This window comes from Sus scrofa, chromosome 15 (assembly GCF_054392235.1).
Source record: "Sus scrofa isolate SSC_HxYL_T2T_F1_AM1 chromosome 15, Sscrofa_HxYL_maternal_Yorkshire_Landrace_v2.0, whole genome shotgun sequence".
Taxonomy (NCBI): Eukaryota; Metazoa; Chordata; class Mammalia; order Artiodactyla; family Suidae; genus Sus; species Sus scrofa.
In genome coordinates this window covers 21,463,220-21,480,402 of record NC_139397.1, presented here as the reverse complement: position 1 = coordinate 21,480,402, position 17,183 = coordinate 21,463,220, and the positions used below count along the sequence as shown (strand labels likewise).

The 17,183-nt window shown below is 44.8% G+C and overlaps 2 protein-coding genes across 14 annotated transcripts in view; one reads left to right on the top strand and one right to left on the bottom strand.

The window, feature by feature from the left end:
• The window catches only part of ZEB2 (zinc finger E-box binding homeobox 2), a 128,783-nt gene extending 114,519 nt beyond the window's left edge, over nucleotides 1-14,264 (bottom strand). For 6 of the 12 annotated variants that reach the window (XM_084998883.1, XM_084998879.1, XM_084998880.1 and 3 more), the window contains exons 1-2: nucleotides 14,051-14,264; nucleotides 11,391-11,532 (exon numbers count right to left, since the gene is read on the bottom strand). Coding sequence is in view for 6 of the 12 variants with exons in the window: in XM_021076506.2 (XP_020932165.1) it covers nucleotides 11,391-11,463 (73 nt within the window). In the remaining 6 variants the exon portion in view is untranslated. Of the gene's footprint in view, nucleotides 1-11,390; nucleotides 11,533-11,771; nucleotides 11,890-12,411; nucleotides 12,556-14,050 lie in introns of those variants that run through there. The other 6 variants (XM_084998881.1, XM_084998882.1, XM_021076507.2 and 3 more) reach the window with 2 other exon arrangements.
• On the top strand, nucleotides 12,492-16,423 carry LOC110257199 (uncharacterized). Of its 2 annotated transcripts, none has more exons than XM_021076510.2 (3): nucleotides 12,492-12,694; nucleotides 14,071-14,221; nucleotides 14,326-16,423. In XM_021076510.2, the coding sequence occupies exons 1-3, from the start codon at nucleotides 12,584-12,586 to the stop codon at nucleotides 14,379-14,381; spliced, it is 318 nt and encodes a 105-aa protein (XP_020932169.1). In that variant the 5' UTR covers nucleotides 12,492-12,583; the 3' UTR covers nucleotides 14,382-16,423. The 2 variants fall into 2 exon arrangements, with proteins under 2 accessions (XP_020932169.1, XP_084855014.1); XM_084998888.1 differs by lacking the exon at nucleotides 12,492-12,694 and adding an exon at nucleotides 13,370-13,590 and having other exon boundaries at nucleotides 14,326-15,773.
• Nucleotides 16,424-17,183: the final 760 nt, after the last annotated feature.

Genomic DNA, 17,183 nt, shown 5'->3' with positions numbered 1-17,183 from the left:
CCTAAATAATACACTTAAAGCTAGATTAATAGGTGCAAGTAAGTTTTGTAAGTCATGTGGCCTAGGGAACACTTTTTTCTCTTACAATAAATCCTACTAAACAGGAGTCTAAATTAATTCTTCACCTCTACTATTTTTGCTGAAATGCATCTCATTTACAAGCTATAGGATTGTAGTGAAAGTTAAGAAGAATCCCAGACTTGAGATCCTAGGATGCATGTGTCCATGCATGCACACTCACATTGGTTGTGTTTAGTTTTCAAATTCCCAACAGCAGAGCAAAGGTGGTGGAAAATCTTTAGAGGACAACCATTTTGCTTAGAGATTTTCCCCTTTTAATGGGTTTATTTATTATGAAAACACAGTTTACTGAGTTCTTTATGTATAAACCTCACCTCTTAAAACTGAGAAATCTCATGATGTGAAACACTTCCATTGATGTACTTTGTGTCTAAAATAGAAACTTAGGTACTTCCAAGAATAGGCAAATTGCAAAGTTTCTTTGATTACAATTACTCAGGAATATAAAACAATCTAAATTAAATTTAGGTTTTAAAAAACAGTGAAAGCTAACTACTGCATTTTATAGATCACTTAGGCACTAAAATCCTTGAAATTTACTCATTTATTTAAGAGGGGAAAAAAACCTCAGGTCTTAAATAGCATGATATCTTAATCTATGGATCTATCATTGATTATTTTGGGGAGGGAGTGTCTATCACCTTGTCAGGTGTACCTTTCTTTCTCAGAGCTGATTATAAAGAGAAATACTAAACAGTATAGAAAGAACAAAAATCACTGTATTGTCATGTTAGCAACATTAAAGAGGAATCCATTATATGTTTTGATGTTAGATTTGCCTTTTTTGTCACAGGAAATCATTAAGCCAATTACCTGTTAGCAAAGGAATGCAGTCATCTACCTCTATCACCTGAGATTATTTTAAAATGTTTCTATTTTATCCTCAAGATTTTAAAATGCACCTTCACATATTATTCTTGGGATAAATAAAACGTGCTGAACTGACCGGTTATATGTTTATTGTTTGCTTGAAAGAATGTCTTCATTTAAGCGGGACTTAAAAAAATTTAACTTCAAAATATTTTAAGTTCAGAATTAGGTCTCCTCCAATTTAGAGTGTGTGTGGTTTAAGCTGAAATAACACACAGCAACCAAGAAATATGAAGAACAACTAAAAATGGATAACATATAATAGAACATGACATTTAGTCTCATGGATTATAATAAAATTATCTGGAGTTTTAATTTTATAGTAATGTTTTAAAAAATAAAGGCAACTTAACTAGGTATGCCAATCTTTATGTACTGTCTTTTACTAACTACTTCAGATCGCATCCCCTCAATTCAGCTCAGTAACAGAACTAAATTTGTACTAAAAAAAAAAAAAAATCAGGAATCATTATGATGACTGCATTCTCCCATTGAAAAAATGAAAGCAAAGTTCAATCAGATCTTTCTCACATGTTCGCTCCCTTTCCACCCCTTACGTGTCCCTGCTGCTTGTTCTTCCAAAGTCTGGTTTCCAGAAGCCCATGATAATTTCTAACCAAGACTGCAGCCTCCACTGTAATGTACATGATTTTATTCGCTCTCATACTTTCTTGGGTTACAAACACCCAATATTTGATGAGACATTGATCATCTTCCTTTTCTTTCCTCTTTTCAGCCTAACTTTCCTGTCAGGAGCCTGAAAAAATATGCGCAGTTACTGTTGCTGAGGGGAGACAAAGTTTAACTTCTGGGTTGGCAATCGGAGAATAATTCATGAGCAGATTTCTAGCAAATGATATGATTTGCTAAATTTTGGTCTTTGATTTATATTTATGTACTCCTGCTACTGCTAAGGTTTTGCCAACCTCAATTAGATCATGAATGAGATCATTTTAATTCAGCCCCCAAACTGTGACCTGACCATGGTCTGAAAGTGTTCAAAAAGTAATTTTAAGCCTCCCTTTGATTTGAAAAGGAATACTGCATGCTTGGTCGTTCATACAAATAACATAAAACTTAATTATTGAATGATTTGGCAGAGGACCTTCCTGCCAAACAACAGTCAATGCCAGCTACTGTGATGCTGGCGATGCCCGGCCCCCAAGCACACAGCCCCCTGTATACAGCATTTGTTCATTGTGTCTCAGGGCAAGATGCTTTCAGACGGGATTCATGGATCTGGGAGGCTGGGTGCAACGCGAAGGGGGTACCATATTTATAACTCCAGTTAAAAAATGCTGTATCACCTAGAAGGGAAGTAGATCTGCGCTGTCAAATCACCAGGAGGCTGTGACAAAGGGAGCTTGCAGCCTGACACACGGTGTAACAACATAGCAAACACCTTTAATTCTGTCATGTCTCATACCCTTTACTTTCTCACACATTTGTGGCTGCTCGAACGTTGACACCTACACTCTTTTTCGAAACTAAATAAGGCAATCTTATTTAAGCCCAAATGCAACACCTGAAAAGTTATTCTTGTGCCCAGCAAAAAATAACCATTAACTCCTTCCTCTTAGAAATGCCTCTCTGCTTGCTCTGAAAAGTCTCAAGTTGGTAAGAGGCTGCCTGAGGCCCTGACTCTCGAGGTTCACATGACCTCCCAAGCTCCTAAAGATAGGCAACACTTCCCTCTTGAAAAGATGCGAGGCCTGTGATAATGTCACCGTCCGAGCTGGCCTCTTACAGCTTTTCCAGCTGAAACCCCTTTCTTCATTACAAACTTCTGGTGTCTTTTATAGTGAAGAGAGAGGCCCCAGCTGCTTCATTCCCTCTAACTATCGTAGTCTAATATTTTAAAAGCTGGAAATGAAAATAGCTTTTCTAAAGATATTTCCTGGAATTTTTAATGTGCTGCCTTGATTCCTTTCTTTCTTTCTCTCTTTTTTTTTTTCCTTGCCAATTATAAACCACCATTTGGAGGGCTTATAAGCAATGTAAGTCCACCTCATCTAATTAAACCACATTGTTTTAAAAGCTTGAACAGTTTTCATGTCTACAAGACTTGTCTGAATAATAAATTGCTAGAGCCAGAATTCTGAGTGTCTTTGGAGAACCAGGATTTTATCTGCTGAGTGCAAAGAGCCAGGCACTCAAAGAGTTAAAAGTGTTCCTGCATTGCTGGGTAGGTTAATATCACAGCTGCCTGGTAAAGCATTATCCCCGTACCTCACTTAACAAAAGCCTCCTTTTGCAAACAGACTCCCACTTTTCCCCCAAGTGTCCAAAGGTGTTTACTGAAGTAAATCTGCCTAAATCCTTCATTGCTTGGGTCATGGGGGTGGATAGGAGGGGTGGAAGGTGTACGGATAATCTCTTTTTGTAAATTCTGTAAATCTTCTGGGAAAAAAAGGGGTGGGGGGAATCAGGAATCTGTGTCACATGCTCGTGTACAACTTCTAATATCTTTGCTGGTTTTGCTCTTATAAGTGAAACCTGTAGCAATGACTATCGCAAAAGCCCCCCCCCCCCGCAACCCGGTTCCAATTATTCGCTCTGCTGTTTAAAACGACTGCACTTCCAAAGTTGCGTGTACGCGCCTGCGCCCGCGCACCCACATTATATGCTTAATCTAATTGTTGAAGAAAAACTGTTGGTATCTTAAAAGTGGTTTCAGAAAGAAAAAAAAAAAAAAAAGACAAGACAGTTTAGGAGCAAGATAATGTAGCTGAAAAGTTGTCACGAGAGGTTTCTGCTCTTGCTGTGGTCTCATTCCAATACCATTAACTGCATGTTACTTTTGCATGTTGAAAATGGAGGCAAATAACACAGTAAAACCTGACAGGTCCGCCTGCAAGGGTTTAAACAGTTCCCAGTAAGAAGGAGCCCTTTAGGCATAAACTTTCTCAAGAGAACGTGAATACCACCAACCCCTCCCTACAAATCTTGAAGCATCCAGTTTGAGATACAAAAAGGCTGTCATCTCACAAATGTTAAACATACTAAAAAAATCTGAAAAAAAAGTATGAAGAAGGTGTGAAAAACGTGGCACTTTACAGCCCTCAAAGCTTTTTAAAATAGAACAACTTTTCCCCCTAAAATTCTTTTCAGAGAATTTTTTTTTTTCCTTTTTGGCTCATTTGAGAGTTTCTTTTTTGGCTTTTTTCCCCTTTCATTTGAAAATATGAATTATCATAAAAAGTCAGGGGGGAAAAATTGGGAAAGTCTTTTCCAGTTTTCCTGAAGATCTATCAGTGCGTTCAGGCTGGGTGTAAGCACTTCTCCCTTTTCCTCTGGGCCAGACACCCATCCCTGAAACCAGACCAGGCCCTCTGGAGATGTGTCCTTCTCCCCTTCTGAGCCCTTCCCGCCCAGCCCCCAGCCCAGCCCCTTCCCTCCAGGGCCCGCACCTCCCTGGTCTGAGGGGAAACAACAAGAGCCAAATACTAGGCAGCACTCCAGAGGGGAAGGTCCGCACACCTGACCCACATCTCACAGGCTTCTGGGGGAGAATTTGATCCTGCCCTGACACTTTTTACCTCAAGTGTTGAGCGGGTGGCCATGAATAGTACAGACATGCCATCTTGTAACACTATATGCCTGTCAGGAGGGACAGGGCCTGGTTGAGCGTCAACTATATAAGGCTGGTAACTAGGGAAAGCCCAACAAACAGCCACAAACACCTAAGTTATTTTACTCAGCTACTACCCTCTGCCTCTCTCTCTCCTTCTCTCTCTCCCTCTTTCTTTTCATCTTGGCTTTCTGTGGCAGAATGCAAATGGAGCCTGCCGGCGGTGAAAGGGCTGAATTGTGATTAAGAAGAAGAAGAGCTCCTTTCTTTGTTCTCCCCTCAGGGGATGTTTACTGGGAGAGACACAGCGGATCAGATATGAAAGGCATTCAGGTCAGCATTGATGTGAGCGAAAGTGAAATCATACCTAAGGCATTCAAAAGACCGCCGTGTCAGAGGTTCAGCTAACGGTGCAGCTACTGTGTGTGTCTTCCCGGAGAGGCAAAAATCTTTTCACAGACTGGCGATTTTTTTTTCTCCCTAATTTCCTTCAAAATTACAAAAGTCCTCCCCCCACTCCCGTTTACCTCCCACCAGATGCCACAAGAGTTAGGAGTATTTTCTCTCCTGATGGACCACACGCGCCATCAGACCAACTTCTAATAACTGTATTACCCAAATGAACCAGCCAGGCACCATTTGAACTGTGAAATACCTCTTTCTCTCTCTCTCTCTTTTAAAGCAGGTGTATTCATGTTTGCTACATATATGCATAATATGTAGGGGAGAACTGCGTGGAGAGAAAAGCCAACACACACACGCGTGGATGGTTTTTCCTCTCACCTCCCTCAGAGGAAACACGATATATACGCGCTCGTGCACACGCGCGCGCACGCGCGCACACACACACACACACACACACACACACACACACACACCCCACAGTATGAGAACAGTACAGAACACCTTAAAACGAAATTCTTTATTTACTTTGTAACTAGGAGTTACACTTTTCCTGAGAGGTCTCACTCTGACATGACTGTCACCCAAGATAAAAGTATTTGGCATGTGGCTATTAAGGCAAAGACTTCCGCAGAGTCTACTGATTATTAGTGCTTGCCTTTTCAAAAAGGCTTGATGAAGAAATACTTGGATCTTACTTTTTAAAAGTTTACACTCCCCACAGCCCAAATAGTCATTCAATAGATTTTTCCAAGTGGTAAGCTGATGTTGTTGGCATAAACAGAGCTATGTAAATATATACAAAATTCACAAATCACAGCAAACATACAAATAACGAGGAGGTGCCTAGATGTTTCAAGGCTTAAAAATGAAAAGGAAAAATCACATTTCATCTTCTGATTGCTAAAGAAAAAAAAAAAAGAAATAGCGAGGAGGGGAAGAGGGCTATATTTATTGGTTTTAAATCATCCTTCCCTCTGCTTTGAATTATTTTTTCAACCTTCACATCTTGGCTAAAAAGCATATTTGGGCTTATGTTAACATCTGCTTTTGTGGTGACATTTAATTCTGTATATTTTCAACTAGTGTTTCTGCATCACAGATTTTCCCCCTTTATCTCTCTGCTCTAAAAAGACAACCAAAGAGCAATCAAAAAGGTGTCTGACTTGGCCATTCAGACAATTGCCCCCTTGTGGGAATGCGGGAATGAATGGTACAGTGGACACCCCAGCACCATTGACGTTATAAACATGTAAATGAAACACATTAGGGCAGACAATCAATTGTCTGTGAGCATTGCAAACCTGCACTCCCTCTCTCTGTGACAGGCACAAAATAGTGTCTACCTTGGGAAGCCACGGTGCTGGAGAGGAAAAGGACAAAGAGTTCTCTTTCACACAGAAGAAAATGCACCTTAAAAGCCTTGGAAGAATGCAGATAACAAAAACTGTTGTAAGGAAAAGAATCTCCCACATCTTGGAATAAATGCGGCATTGCTTAGAGAGCTGGAAATACCCTCCTTTCCTACCTTCAGGGTAGACACACATTTTTTTCCCAGGAAAGACTCTTAATATGGCATTAGTGCCTTTGATAACCTCTTGGAATTTTCTTTGAGTAAATTAAGCAAGCAAGAAAGGAAGCATCTGAAACATATGACATAGCAATTTAGTGGGGAACGTTAATCTTGGCTTTTTTCGTATTTGGAAATAAATGCTTAAAGACGTGAATTTATCTTTATGTGGTGATAGAGAAATAATGTAAAGTTTAAGATCCTTGGCCCACCCCTACGCCTGGTGGAGAGTCATGCTATGGATGCCAGCAGGCTGGTGACTCTGCTACGAAGGAAGGCATGTTTCTACCCCAGTTTACTTAGTTTTTCCAAACCGAAATAAAACAAATAGATCAGTCTAGATACACAGCCCCTAGCTTTGTGTGTGTGCAGCATGACAAAACTTGCAGAAGCTCTTCACAGACAGAAAAGGATGGAGATGGATATCTTTGGGGTGCCCTCAGAACTGGTACCTGACAAACAAACTGCCTCTGAGTGTTCTGAGAGTCAACAAAACAGTCTCATCAACTTTACAAGAAAGCTACTTGCAAAAGGGTTCCACACTCATAAGCAAAGATCACCAAGTCTGAACTGACTACAATGCGAAGGAAACTTCCCTGCCTCAGAGTGCACTGAGGGGCTCTGACTCACAGCTGCCCCATCCCAACTTCACCTCTCTGAGAGCAGAGCCAAGAACCACATCCTCAAGAAGGGGCTTGCTTGCACTTCTTTCCTTTTTCATTTAAGCATCTCTGAAACCGGAACAACTTCTCTGTCCTCCACTGCCTCCAAGCATCACCACCAGCATTTCCACTCCCTCTCAGGAAGTGGTTAAGGGAGTGAGGGCTTATCTTAAACAGGGATAATCATTTCTGCTCATCTGATTGTTTCTCCTCTAGGATCCAAAGCCCTGAAAATACCCAACTTTATCCCTTTTCTTTCCTACTGAAAAATCAGAGACCAAAGGTGTTTGTAAAAATCTCTCCCACTCCACCATACAATGCCTAACCCTTTAGCTGAAACTTTGAAATCAAATTTAACTTTTCTCTCTTTTTGCCATGTCCCTCTTCCCACCACTCCTAACTCAGTTTTCATTGAAAAGACAACTTCATTCTCTTTTCTGAAAGAAGCAGTTTCTATGGTTTGATTTTGGTGAAAAATGTGCATGTGTCTGTGTGATTTTTTTCAGAGGCTGATGTTGGAAGACTGTGGGCTGGGGAGGCAGGCCAGTCTTCCCAGGCTCCGCAGGAGGCAGGAGGGTGGCCGAGCATCCCTGGGAGCCTAGCGCCCGAATCAGGGACTAAAGCAACAAACTTTGCAAGTTACAACGGGGCTTTGCCAGGGGCAGGCAGCAGCTGGGCATCTCCTGCTCCCAAGTGCTCATTTCTGCCTGGAAGGCTATGTGGAGATAGTAGGGTATAACCAGGGGAATGAAAAGGGGGGCTGGGTTTTCCCCCTCCTCTCCAGCTTCAGTGAAAGTACTACAAAGTGAGTCAGGCGACTGAAGATCATCTGACTGAACTTTCTTGAAACCGACACACATTCTTGTCTTCGGGCAACTTGCTTTTTGCCTCCTTCTCCCTCACCCCTCTCTCCTTTCCTCCTGCACATCGTATTTTCTGAGAAGAGATTTTGTCCTTTCCATGTGGGGAAAAGGGGACTGTTTGCTACGGGTTTACTTGGCCCTGGCACTGTCTTTGCCAGGCATCTTGCTAGCCTGAGAGTCTTTAGATTCTTGTTTCTCTCTTTGTACATTTGTTTTCCTCGAGCTGCCTCCTTCTCCTTTGCTTTTTAATAATCGTATACAGCATCGTCTTCTAACCCATGTTCTTGGCCAGCATTCCAAATGCACACATACTGCTTTATACATTTTATCTTCTTGTCACCTTAGTCTGTCTGTCTGTCTATCTATCTATCTGTACATACATACACACACTGTTGACTTCATTAAAATTATATACAGTGCCATTCTAGTTTCCTGGATGACCATCTTCCCCCTCCTTCCCCTCCTCCCCCCCCCCCTCCATGCAGCTTCTACTTCTATGATTAGTATTGCATTATTCCTTTCCAGGAATTTCTGTATGATTTTGATAAGCATCATCATATTTAGTGTTATCGGCAAAGACACAAGCTCAAAAGTGACATCTTTTCCATGAATCCAGGAAAGAAGAAAAATCCACTCAGTTCAGATAAATCCTAGCAATTCCCAAAGGGAAAGGCATTGGATACGTGCTTGATGAGAAAGAAAATGAAGAAGGGTGAAAAAAACCCTCTTCTACCTGCTTCTCAAAACCAGGACATTGCTCAGTCAGATTAAACCCAAAGCGAAACACTGACAAGTAACCAATTCACAGCATGTCCTCCCACAAATTATTGGGAAATAATTATTGCTGTTAAGTTGTAGGGTCTAGGCTAAATGCCTTTAAAATGTACCCTTCAACTTTCCACTTTGGAGTGTTGAGCCTTCTCCTAAGTTAGTGGCTGAGTGAAGGGGAAACAGTGTTCAGTTCTAAGAACCAAGCAGTGTCCATGGCTGAGCACCTCCCTGGCACTCTGCTCCACCTGTGAAGCCCCCAGCAGGCCTCTCTTTTTCTGCCAGCTCCCACTCACAGGGCTCCCAGGAAACCTGGAGCTCTCTGCTTCCCCAGCCTGGGCTCTGGCCTGACCTCACTACCGGGGACAGGGTAGTCAACAGTGGCAAAATCCTGAAGGGGGCTGGAGGAGGCAGACAAGAAGAAACAAACATTCTAAATGGTCTCTGGTGCAAAAGGACACTTCTGAGAACCTTGCTTTAAATCTTATTCTCTTTTCTCTCCCTCTCTCTCTCTCTCAAAAAAAAAAAAAAAAAAAACTGTTTAACATAAAAAAAAAAAAGCCTCCTTGACACAAAGCTTTTGTTATCCAGTTGATCAGCAATGTGCTTTAGATACTTGTGAGAGGGGGGAAAAAGCCCCACAACAGACATTGATTTTAGAAAATCAATAACCAACATTTAATAAAAGGAACAGAGGAAACACAACAGAGGAGAGCGGGACATTAGGTGTAATTTTAGTGTCTACTAAATTACCCAGAGATGGGGAAGGGGAGGTCTCCAGTGTAAGGACCACCTTAAATAATGCCAGACACTAGGGTGAAGAAAAAATTAAATTAAGAGAGAGGATGAGAGAGAGAGAGAGAGGGAGAGAGAGACTTAAAAAGAAGCAGCCTGAACTGGATCCTGGAGAAGCAGCTCGGAATATATTATTGTACTTGTTTTTTTGTAATACTAAGCCAAGCAAATAGATCAAAGGCAGCACAAAGGGAAAAGGCAGGATAACATAACGAACAGTTTCTGACTAAAATTCCTCTATCACTCCCCCATATGGCTCGACACCTCCACCACAACAAGCAAAAGACACACACACACACACACACACACACACACACACACACATGCGCGCGCGCGCGCACGCGAAACCTAGAGAGAGACAGAGACAGAGAGACAGAGAGAAGCATCATTTGTCTCTAATCAAAATTCCCTCGTCTTTGTGTTTTTCTCCCTCCAGCACCTCTCACCGCGCCCCCAGCCACCCCCTCCCCTTGCCGCGCAGCTCAGGGGCAGGCCCGGGGTGCGCACAATGGTCTTCTCTAGAGAAAAGTTGCTCCAAGTGGGCCCCGGCGGTCCCGCGAGGCGCGGGCTGGGCTTGCGGGAGGCCCGAGGCCAGGCCGGCGCCGCGTCCCCGGGTCCGGCTTGGGAGCGTCAACGCGGCCCCGCGCCGGGTGATCAGGCTGAGAGCGAGGGGAGCGAGAAGTTTCCTTTCCCAGTCTGAGCTGGCGCTAGTTCGCTTGTTTGTTTTGGGGGGTTGGTTTTTCTTTTTAAACTCAGTATCCTCCGTCAGCTCCCCCACCCCCCCGGCACCCTGTCTGGTCCCCAGCTCTCTCCCCTCCCCCAGGCGCCTTCTGCGCTCTTGCCAATCACTTTTCTCTTTTATTCCCACGATTTTGTTTGGGGTAATACCTAGGAGGTCTTTCTCTCTCTCTCCCTTCCTCTCGCTTCCTCTCTCACTCGCTCCCTTCTCTGACCCTTCCCGAGATGTTTCTGCTAAACTGTCAACCCTCTGATCTCCCACCTCTGCTCTACGTGTCCCCCTCGCGCCCCCATCTCCTTCCTCCTTGACTCAGCTTGGATAACGGGCTCCTCCTGACCATGTTGAAACTGCCCGGAAAAGTCTCCCTGAGCTCTCCGATTCCGCCAGCCCCCGGCGTGGGACCAGAGCCTGTTGGAGAGGAACCACCCGCCCCCGAGCCCGCACCGATCTCGCCGGACCCCGCGCGGGGCCGACGGAGTCCCTCCCACACCAGGGTCCGGGCGCGCCCGGCCGGGCCCCGTTGCCTGCGGACCGTTACTTGGCGTATGCAGAGGCGGCCGGGCGACTCCGGCAAGAAACTTTAAGCCTTGCGAAGGCACAGCCCCAGGCCTCCTCTCCTGCCCTCGCAGTCCCTCTGCCACCCCCGCCCCCGCCCCGGGATCCAGTACGACCCGGCGCCGGGGCCCCCGCCCTGCCTTCGCCGGACGCTCCCTAAGCCCAGCCGGGGAGCCGGCGGGCCGGGCGCTAGTGGAGCGGGAGGCGGAGGCTGAGGGAGGGCGGAGGCGGGGGCGCAGGGGGCGGCGGGGGTGGGGGCGCGGGGCCCCGGCCGGACCCCAGCTCTCGGAGCCCCCGGCGCCTGACGCTCACTTTGCCGGGCACTTCCCCAACTCCCCCCTGTCCAGTCGCCGCGCGCGCCGGGCTCCAGGGCCGGCCGCGGAGGGAGGCTCGCCTGCGAGCCCTGGGCGCCGCCGCCGCCGCCGCCTCGGTTCCTTTTCCCGTTCCCCCTCCTTCTCCCCCGGTCTGGAGCCGCGGAGTGGCCCGGAAAAGTTTGGTTTGGGCCGCTTCTTACCGTTTTTCCTCCTGGGATTGGCTTGTTTGCGCCTCTTGCACCGGGGGCCATCCGCCATGATCGGCTGCTTCATTGATAAGAGCGGATCAGATGGCAGTTCGCATGGACTCGGCGCCCTGCTTCGGCAGCACGCAGGCTCGATCTAGCAACCAAACACAGCGACAATGTGGGCATCGCCCGCGCCCATTGAAACGCGCGCGGGCCGCCCAGGGGAGCCGGGCCAGGGCCCCGGCGAGCACCCATCCGCGCCCCCCAACGCCAAAGCGAAACTTCGGCGGCCCCCTCCCCGCCCCCCACCCCCAGCCTTGGCCCCGAGGCGCTTTGTGTTTGTTACTGTTTGGTGTGTTGCACCCGCGAGGGGATCAGAGAGACAAGAATTACATCTTCAAAATGAGTCATAACTCCTGACCGTATGAGGGAATGCACACGGCGGTACAGTAAGGCTGCTTGACTCAGGGCTAGGCGGACCCTTTCCTCCGAAAAGTCCTCAGCCTGGCTCGGAACTTGGGGTGAGGCGAGGCTTTCTTTAGCCCTCATCTTGTCTCATCCCCCCCCACCCCATTCCCCAGAGGAAGCAAACAAACAAACAAACAAACAACGCGAAACAACCCCCGGATGAAGCACACTTGGGCAAATTGATAATAGTAATTATAGGAAGCCCACTCGTCCCGCGCCCCCTCCCCTCCCCTTTCGGAGTTTATCGAGGCACTGTCTCTTCCTCCCCCCTCACCTCCGCCCCCAAATTAAAATTTCCCGTTTCACGCCGCAATAAAAAATATAATTATAAGCTTCTTTGGACACTGTCCCTTCCCCCCAACCTTCGCCACTTTGACAATATTTACTTAAGTATTTCCCCCCACCTCACTCACACACATGCTCCCCCACACTGGTTCCCTTAAATAGTTCCAGTAGAAAATTGTTTTTTCCCCTCAAGAAAGGAAAGAGAAAGTCCAACCGCGACGGCAATACTTTTAAGCTCTACTAAACGATTGTATCCTTTCTGGCTTCGAAACTTTTGTACCTAAAAATCGAGAGAGGCGCTGCATTTTTTTCAGCTGAAACTGTCAAAACTTGGAGAAGGGGAACCTCAGAGGCAGGCTGGAGAGGAGGAGAATCCCGAAACTCGGTGGAGGTTGGGAAGATGCTGTGCCTCGAGGATTAGTTTAAACAGGGGGCTATAAAAGATGTAACAGATGCAAACTGTAACACAAGGGCCATTAACCCTTTCTCTGCCGAGCACACTCAGTCCCCACGTCCCGCACCTATTGTCTCCTGTGCTAAAGGCTTTGCGGAAAACCTGGAAAGTGAGTATCAGTTTCCACACATTTGCTGACAGGGGTGGAGGTTGGGGGGGCGGTGGGCAGAAAGAAGGGGAAGTGGATGATTTAGAAAGCACCTTGAATTTAACCTAGGCATAGTGGGAGACTTTTAACACATTTTCTCATTTCTTGGCTCTCCTATGGATTTGAAATTGTTGGGAAAAATTCCTGAAATAAAGAAATGGTCACACAAGTATCTGGGATGAAACAGCTGGCCTGTCTGTATTCATGCTGAGACTTACACACGATTGCATATAAATATATGTTTAATAAAGTAAGCTGCTAGTTTTATGAGCATTTGTGTGTGAGGGAGAGACAGGGCATTTGTGCTGTAAACTTTATCTTTGCCTGTTATTTCTAACTCTGGAGTTAGTAATCTTGCCTTCATCATTATAGGGGGAGCATGTAAAATATATAAGTAAGTGGGAGATAAACACATTCATGTTAGCGGGGCTCACCACTGTTCCTGGGAACTCCTGCTATCTCTCTTGACTTTTCAGTGCCAAAGTATGGCATGGAATATTTGTATGTATGTGTCTCCTGTGAAATCCATGTCTATATTACTTTGCCATTTGAAATACAATTTCAAAAGTTATCCCTAATTTAAAACTCTAATATCCTGACAGTTTTCTTCCCAACTGTAGTGACCCCCCCCCCACTACTTTGGTAAACGACTCAAGTTCCATGAGGACTTTCACTTCTTTATTTATCATCACAGAAGTGAGGTGTTACTTCACATACACACACACACAAAGAATGAAATAAAGAAATGAAACTCGCTAAGCAGACAAAAACAAGCAACTTTCTGCTTAGAAAACAGCCTTCTTCGGTAGAAAAGGTTGGACTGCCATATCTAAGAGAAAGACTTGCTCCCGAATTTGGTAGGTTTGTATCCATCAAGTTTTGTAATTATTAACAGGTATTTGCCAAGTTTTAATTGCTGAATACAATGAATTGGAATTAGACATGACAATAGAGCAGAACCTCTCCCCCTGAAGAGTTTTTATTCCAACCACATAGTTCTCAATAAAACTTTTCCTAGGCTGGGTAGCAAAAGGCACCTTTGGTTACCTGAATGGACAGGTACAGGGCAAATTATTTGGAGGAGGAAAAAAGAGAAAAGGAAGGAGAGAGAGAGGGAGTGAGAGAGAAATCCAAGAAGTCACTCTTGGGAAAAGCTTGCCGTAAAGGAGCTAAACCCACCTGAAATTCCTACCCACAGACACTCCTTCGCACTTCAGACTCCCATCCTCACTTAAAAGGAGAAAATCATGAAAGGAGGGTGGGGGATGACCATGCCAAAAAGGAATAAAAAGAGAGAAAAGGGGGAAAAAAACCTACCTGCGAAGTCTTGTTTGTAGTTTTGGCCAGAAATGGTGAGAAGAAAAAGCATGAAGAAGCCGCGAAGTGTGGGGAAGAAAAAGGTGGAAGCGAAGAAACAGCTCCCGGAGCAAACTGTACAAAACCTCGCCAAGAGTGTCGGGAGGCAGGACCGTTATTCCTGCGGAGCAGGTTAGAACTGATCTCTTTCGGCCACTCCAGGAAACACAAACCTGGGGACGGACTGACGTGTTACGCCTCTTCTAATGACATTTTTTTCTTTTTCTTTTCTGTAGGAGAGAGAGAGACCCTGAAACACGCGCCACCTATCTTTGTGGGGAGGGATAATTGAAGCGCCCTGAGCGTGAGCATCATGTGAAAACGTGATCGCCAAGTTTCTCTCTGGGAAAGGATCTGGGATAGATTATACCTTGAAGTCTCCGCAAACGCTTTAGTGGAAGAAATGAAATTCCACCTCCCTCCCTTCCTCTCTCCCTCCCTCTCGCCTCCCTCCCTCCCTTCTCCACGCCCCCCCCCCCCCCGTAAAGCCTTTGGCATCATTATCCTCATCTCCTCATCACTAAATCCTACAGAGTACAGGGCGGAAAACGGTGCACACCATTCACAGAACTGGAGAACTCTTAAGGGGCGAAAGTTAAAGGGAAAGATCCCGGTTCTTCAATCCAGATCGCTTCTTCTTATACAGATATCTCTAATGACCAGATTTGAGATGCACATTAAGTTGTGTGGATTTCTCAGCACAGCTTCTGGAACTAAATTTTTTGCCCTTTCTCTTATTTTTTTGTCTTTTTAGATGCCAGAGCCAGAAAAAAAAAATGTTGCATGTGAACTGCATTTTAGGGTGTGTGTTGGGGGTGTGTGTGTGTGATGAATTTCTGGATTGGATCCCAATACTAAAAAGTGGTTTGGCATTTTTAAAAAGGGTCTCTAAGTGAATTAACATAGCGGGCTGAGTTGCCTCGATCTCTGAGTCTCTCTACATCTCACGGAGACCTCACTACAAAGTGAGGGAGTGTGTGTGTGTGTGTGTGTGTGTGTGTGTGTGTGTAGGGAGGCAGGAGGAATAGGAGAAAGGCCATAGAGGAACTTAGCAGGGAAGGATGAGCATGATATTAAACGGCATGGGGTCTAAGTTTTGGAGTATACATTTTTTGATATTGCAATTAAAGTAAAATTAAAAAGAAAAGACTCCACCTTTGCTCTGAAGGGATTGGTTATGTAAATATGGAAGGGATTTCCTGGAGAATACAGCTTTCTACTGTATGGTTAATTAAATAATCACTCAAAAGCTTCCAACGTGACGCTTCTGTCGTAATCCAATCAGGTTACATAGGTCCTAAACAAGAAAGATATTTTCCACATCTGGAAGTCAGCAATTTAGCAAGTACTGCACATTATTAACCAATTCAGAGCCCACTTCCCAGGGGAATTTTTTTTGAAGTTTAAGTGTTCTTAACCAATGCTCTGCTGTTTTGTTAATCAAAAAGCTGGTTTACACTGCACATAATTGGAACTAATATAGAAGTAAATAAAGACAGCCAAATTTGAGGATGCTGAGCACAGGCATTTATAGGAAAAGGAAGAAATCTCTTAGCCTCCAGTGGTTCAGGCTCAGTTTCTTAAAGAACTGTGAGGTTTTTTTGTTGTTGTTGTTGTTGTTGTTGTTTTAAGAGTGAAAGTGCTTGAGAACCTCAGAGCACAAATAAACTTTCAGTCCCACTGCCTTTGGGCTTTCTTGCAAAGGTAAAGGTGGAGGTGTCAAGAGGACTGAAGAGCAGCCTCATGCCAAAATTTTCTGCTTTAATATTGTTAATATGTTACAGCCCCCTGTTTTCAGTCTGATGAAATCTGAAACAAATAACACCCTGATCCAACACTAGACTTTTACTTATATTAAGATAAACTGCTTTGAACTGTGCTTTGAAATGTGTGCCTAAAGCAAGACTTTGAATGCAAGACTCACTGGCAATTGCACTCAGAGGAGGGAAAAGCCACCACAAGAGTTGCCACATCCACACTCCCAGAGGTGCATGTCTTTGTATTTTGTATGTTTATTTTTTTTAAGGGGGGGAGCAGTAGCCACCCAGCATGACCACAGCTAGTTCTGACTTTAGCCTACAAGAAAGTACATTTTCACTATTGGTTACAGACTCACTTCTTTCCCACCTTGAGTATTTATTACACTGAGAATCTTCTCACCCATCCCATTACAGATAAATTACCTGTAGAGGAGCATTCAAGATCATCAGTGTAAAATTAATAATAAAAAAAGAAAACTAAAGACTTCCAACAGAGGTCAGGCACATTCTCCACCTTATGTTGTGCATTTCTTTTAATATTTCTATCTCTATAAATATATGACTTATCAACTTCCTCTTCTGAGATTTATTTCTATTATTAATGTCCTTTTTTCTTTCTCTTCCCACTTTTTTATTTAAAAAAAAGTCAATTCCAGCTTTCTCTAGAAGTTTGCTTTTCAGCCTTTCCTCTTCCATTTCTAGGAAAAAGCTGTCCCTTGCATGGAGTGATTCCAGACAATACTCTACCTCAGGAACCCAGGTAGCCACTGGAGCTTCCAGCCCAGACACACACTCACTGACAAAAACCTCAGGTCAAAGGATCCTATTGAAAGGCTAACAAATTACTTGTCTTTATTATGTATATTAATGTGAGGTTACTTAGGATCTGACTTAAAAAAAAAAAAAAGAGACAGACAAGTATTTCCATTAAAAACACCTAATCATCTGATTACTCTGGGCTCAGTAATTGTTCAAGTGGCAGGAGGCAGCCTCAACAAGGCATTGGGAGTCCCGATGTGCAAGTATTTGATTTAGGGTAAAAAAGCAATCTTTCAAGTTTCCATTAATGTGGATATTTAGATGGTGGCATGTGAGCTGTCCCTGTGAGGGTGAGAGCGCCGGTGGGTTGCCCTCCGCCCCTGCCTGGCACGCCCCTGGCACACACCCTTCCCGATTGACCGAGAGTTCCCATCAAAGCAGAGACGGTGGGATCTGGCGAAGCCGAAATATAAATTTGTTCCGAACACTCTTTTAGTCCGAAGGCCAGGTCAGGGACAATGGGGATCGTGGGACCAGCGGGATGCAGGAGCGCAGGACGCAGGGAAAAGTCGAGA